The 5,000-nt window shown below is 49.4% G+C and overlaps 1 protein-coding gene across 1 annotated transcript in view; it reads left to right on the top strand.

The window, feature by feature from the left end:
* The window catches only part of LOC115547135 (neurobeachin-like), a 31,324-nt gene extending 29,113 nt beyond the window's left edge, over positions 1 to 2,211 (top strand). The window contains exons 2-3 of the mRNA XM_030361103.1: positions 1,323 to 1,843; positions 2,208 to 2,211. Coding sequence (XP_030216963.1) covers positions 1,323 to 1,843; positions 2,208 to 2,211 — 525 coding nt within the window. The remainder of the gene's footprint in view (positions 1 to 1,322; positions 1,844 to 2,207) is intronic.
* The last annotated feature ends 2,789 nt before the right edge of the window (positions 2,212 to 5,000 follow it).

Raw genomic sequence — 5,000 nt, 5'->3', positions numbered from 1 at the left:
ATGAAAGCCCGTGCATTTGCAGCATTAGGAATGTTAGGAACTGACGTGGGAGGAGGGAACAATTACCACTGGTTGCCAAAGGTGTCGGCAAAGAGAAGGAAACCCCAATCTTTGAGATCTCCTCTTTAAGTATAACAGTGACCGGCTATATTTAGTGAATCAATGCAACAGCGAATCGATCCGCGTTTTCTGAATCTGAACGGTATTGTTGTCCACGGATAGGGGAGGATTTCCGTAACATTTTATTATCATAATTTCCTCGTCGTTTCATCATTGTTTGTGGGTCCGTGGAATGACATCACGCTCTTTGAGGTAGCTCGCGGGGACGGACTGCAGCTTCCTGCGCGGTGGCGTCACCGGCGTACAAGTCCTCCTTGTGGTTTGTCGCTGGTCGTCATGGTTACCGTTGTACCAAGGATGGTGTGTGTTTGTGTGTATTTGTGTTTGCGTTTGTTTGACTCACCGTGGAACTAAAGTGCCACTTCGCCTGACAAGATGTGTGCGCTGTTCCTTTTTCTGTGATGTGGTTGTGCGGTACATCATCTTGAAGAGAGAGTGTGTGTGTGTGTGTGTGTGTGTGCGTGTGTGTGCGTATGATCTTAACATGTCGGCCCGATGTTGAAGTATTTTCGTGCCTGTTGAATATTTGATTCTGATTGTATTTTATTGAAGCGCTGCTGTTCATTTTACATCTGAGAGCTAAAGTGTATGTGAGCGAGCGAGAGAGAGGGAGAGAGCGAGAGAGCGAGACAGAGAGAGAATACAAAGCACACAATGTGAAGGAGTGCAGGTGTGATTTGCGGCTGCCTTTTTCCATTTCCCTCCGTCAGAATCCTCCTTAAAGCTCCATCGTCATCCATCAGGAAGCAGGTTGATCCTTCTCTGCCAGACCCAAATGTTAAACACTTCATTTAATCATTTCCCCCCTCTCCCTTCTTCCCCCTGCCCCTCCGTCACCCTCTTCTTTTTTCCATTTAAATTCTTCCCTATATTCCTTCTCTCTCTCTCTCTCTCTCTCTCTCTCTCTCTCTCTCTCTCTCTCTCTGTCTCTGTCTCTACGTCTCTCTCTCTCTCTCTCTCTCTCTCTCTCTCTCTCTCTCTCTCTCTCTCTCTCTCTCTCTCTCTCTCTCTCTCTCTGTCTCTGTCTCTACGTCTCTCTCTCTCCCTCTCTCCCTCTCCCTCCATGTCTCTCCCCCTCTCCCCCTCTCCCCCCCCCCCTCTCTCTCTCTCTACCTCCATGTCTCTCTCCCTCTCCCTCCATGTCTCTCCCCCTCTCCCCCCCTCTCTCTCTCTCTCCCTCTCTCTCTCTCTCTGTGAACCAGCTGGTGGGGGGAGAGTTCGACCTGGAGATGAACTTCATCATCCAGGAGGCGGAGAGCATCGGCTGCATGGTGGAGCTGCTGTCCCACTGCGAGGTCACCTGCCAGGCGGAGATCTGGAGCATGTTCACCGCCATCCTGCGCAAGAGCGTGCGCAACCTGCAGACCAGCACCGAGGTGGGGCTCATCCAGCAGGTGTTGGTCAAGATGAGCACCGTGGACGACATGATTGCAGGTGAGGGATGGCTTCTTTGTTCCTGTGTGTGTGTGTGTGTGTGTGTGTGTGTGTGTGTGTGTGTGTGTGTGTGTGTGTGTGTGTGTGTGTGTGTGTGTGTGTGTGTGTGTGTGTGTGTGTGTGTGTGTGTGGTGGTGTATAAGGGTATGTGTGTCTTTGCAGGTGAGGGACGGCTTCTTTGTTCCTGGGGGTGTGTGTGTGTGTGTGTGTCTGGATGTAAGGATGTACATGTGCGTGCGTGTGTGCATGTGTTTGTGTCGGGATGTAAGGGTATGTGTGTGTCTGTGTCTGTGTGTCAGGATCTAAGGGTTTGTGTGTGTGTTGGGATGCAGGGTCGGTGTGTGTGTGTGTGTGTGTGTGTGTGTGTGTGTGTGTGTGTGTGTGTGTGTGTGTGTGTGTGTGTGTGTGTGTGTGTATATGTGTAAGGCTTGTGTGTGTGTCTGTGTGTGAGGATGCAGGCTCTGTGTGTTTGAGGATGTAGGGTGTGTCTGTGAGAATGCAGGGTGTGTGTGTGCGTGTCTGTGTGTTTGTGTGAGTATAGGGACTGTGTGTGTCTGTGAGGATGTAGGCTGTGTGTGTGTGTATATGTGTGTGTGTGTTTGTGTGTGTGTGTGTCTGTGGGTGTCTGTGTGAATGTGTGTGTTGACATACAGATGAATACAGGAGACAGAAGTTGCCTCAAACGATATTATTATTCACTAATGTGGCAGACATTGGCATCCAGGGCGTGATTCTGGTGTCTGGTATTCAGGTATCATCAGGGAGAAGGTAGGGCTGTTCGTACGGCATCTCAGCTCAAGGATGCCAAACAGGACCAGCAGATAGTCTGGGAGCCAGGAGGTGGTGGGTGGTGGGTGGTGGGATCAACCCAGTACATTAAGACCCCGCAGACCTTTCTCATGGGAGTGAAAACACTCCAGCCACTCACACCTCCTCCCCACTGACCATCACAGGCATCAATGTACTACATGACCTCTGTTTACAAAAACACCCTCATTTAGAGTCGCAACGTGTAAGATTGAGCCCTATCACAACATAAAAACTCAATAACAGTGTTGCCGCTCACTGGCTGTGCAGATGTGTGCCCTGAACTAGTGTAGCTTGGCTGGCTCGTAGAATACATCAGTTATAAGATGTGACTCTACTGACAACATGATTTAAATCACGACCAGCCCTGACTACAGATACGTCCGGGCTGCTATTTCAAGCTAGCAGCCGGTTGAAATGCTACACATTGGCGACTTTAAGGGATGGGCAACAATGGAAATGTCAGCAGCCCCAAATTGGAACATTCTCAACACACACAGACGCCGGCCCCCACCGAGCGGTCGCACAACATGACGACCACGGAGCCTTTGGAGCGGCTCAAAGAGATGTATTGGCTCAGTGCTGCCGATGGGCTGGCTGTGGCCATCGGACCAGAGTCCTCCACGGTGAGGTCACCCGGCCTTCTGTCCACAAAGTCAGCCGGTGGTCTTTGTAGTAGTGGCAGTAGGCCTGCCTAAAGGCTCAGTTGTGGTTCCACGTCGACGCAAACGCAACGACCACGCTGACGCTGCGACGCAGTCGTGAACCTGTTTTGGTTCTGCGGCGGGTTTTTAGTGAGCGGACCAATCACAGCCCTCGCTTCTGCGACGCAAGGTTAACTTTTTTGGGTGCCGCACGTCTAGCGCTTGCGGTGGACGCGGTGAGGGTCTGCAAGGACGTAATGGGTCCATAAACCCCTTTGCGTTGCGTCGACTTCAAACAATAACTAAGCCTTTAACAATCACAAGTCAACACAGAAGGGTTCGTCCAACTAGGCCATTTAATCGTTCTCGAAGAAGAAAAGCTAAATTGATCCTTTGTGTAATTGTTTTGGGCTCGGTATGACTCGGAGAGTGCTACATGTTCAACACATGGTTTATTCAGAGACACAAGGTAAACAAGCTTGTGTTCTGGAGGTGGTTCAACATAGGTAAGAATTCAGTGAATAAACCATGCCTACAGGTGTTAATTGACCGAGGTAAACCTTCGGTCTGCCTTGGCTTGGCCAGCAATCGCAAAGAGGCCTTGCTTGTGGTGCCTGATTTATCTTCCAACTCATACAACTTTATATGGTGTTGTGTTGGCCACTCAATGGGTAGCAAAATAAGCTATTCATAACATAGTGTTAGCACTATATAGTGGTCCAATGAGCTACTAACCTTAGCTTAAAACATGTGGTCTAAATAAAGCATAGACTATAATTATTTGCATCGTCATCGCCCACCAGTTGTTTTCATCCTTGTCTTCAAAGGAAATGCAGTGTTTGTGTGTTTCATTTCCTGTTGCTCCCTCGCTGCTCCACATCGCTGAGCGCTAACTCGGACCACCTTCTTGCCGCGCACTTAACGACCACTGCGGTGTCGCTAACGAGCCCTGATTTAAAAACCGCCGCACCACCGACAGGCCCGTGCATAAACCACCGCCCGCTTTATCTGCCTTGAAACACAGGACCAATAGATTTTCCTCAGGCCTCCGCGATACGTCTGCCTTCTGCTCGGAAAAACCTACGTATTGCTCGACTGTACCCTCGTAAAACACACAGGAAGTGTCCCTAGCAACAAAACGGGCCTATCTCCATCCGACAGGAAATCGCCTTTTTATCTCTCTACGTCTGTCTCGGAACCGGTCCTGTTGCTGAGGGCCCGGTCGTCTAGACGACGGAGCCTGCTGCGGGCTACAGACGATCTCTAGTGGACGGGGGGAGTCAGTGTGAGTCAGGGTGATGAGAAGAGTCTTCAGTTGACAGTGGACTGGAGTTTGGGGGCGGAGTGTAGTCGTTGTGACAGGATGAGTTCTGGTCTCAGTCTGGCCATGTTGTGACGGTGTTAAACCACCTTTTTTACTTCCCTCTGCGTTTGCACGAAAGGGAGATATTATGGTACGCTCGCTGATATGAAGACTGAGAGAACTTCTACTACTACTACTGCTACTACTGCTTATCACTTAGATGGTGCCATCGGATCATTTCAAGTTGATGAAGTGACCAGAACAGCATTTCCGAAAAGATAATGTTTGACCAAATGAAATCCCGGACATGGGACTATATGTCATGTATCATCAATAGGTTCATCACTTATGGGCCAAGCACTGGCAATATGGGAGGCAAGGCTTGTAAAAATAAAGATTGTGAATCATTCAATTTGGAGTCCCAGGACCCAAGGCTCAGCAGGTTTGTACGTTATCAGCAGAATTAGCCCATATAATAACCATCAGGGGCCAAATCTGCAGGGACCACCTCACAATTAAATGTTTTGTTCCGATATGTTTTGCAATGCGATTCGTTGAATAACACAATTTTCTCTCTCTCTCTCTTTCTCTCTCTCTCTCTCTCTCTCTCTCTCTCTCTCTCTCTCTCTCTCTCTCTCTCTCTCTCTCTCTCTCTCTCTCTCTCTCTCTCTCTCTCTCTCTCTCTCTCCTCT

The sequence above is a fragment of the Gadus morhua genome, chromosome 7 (assembly GCF_902167405.1).
Source record: "Gadus morhua chromosome 7, gadMor3.0, whole genome shotgun sequence".
In the NCBI taxonomy this organism is placed as follows: domain Eukaryota; kingdom Metazoa; phylum Chordata; class Actinopteri; order Gadiformes; family Gadidae; genus Gadus; species Gadus morhua.
This window is presented reverse-complemented; position numbering and strand designations above follow the sequence as displayed.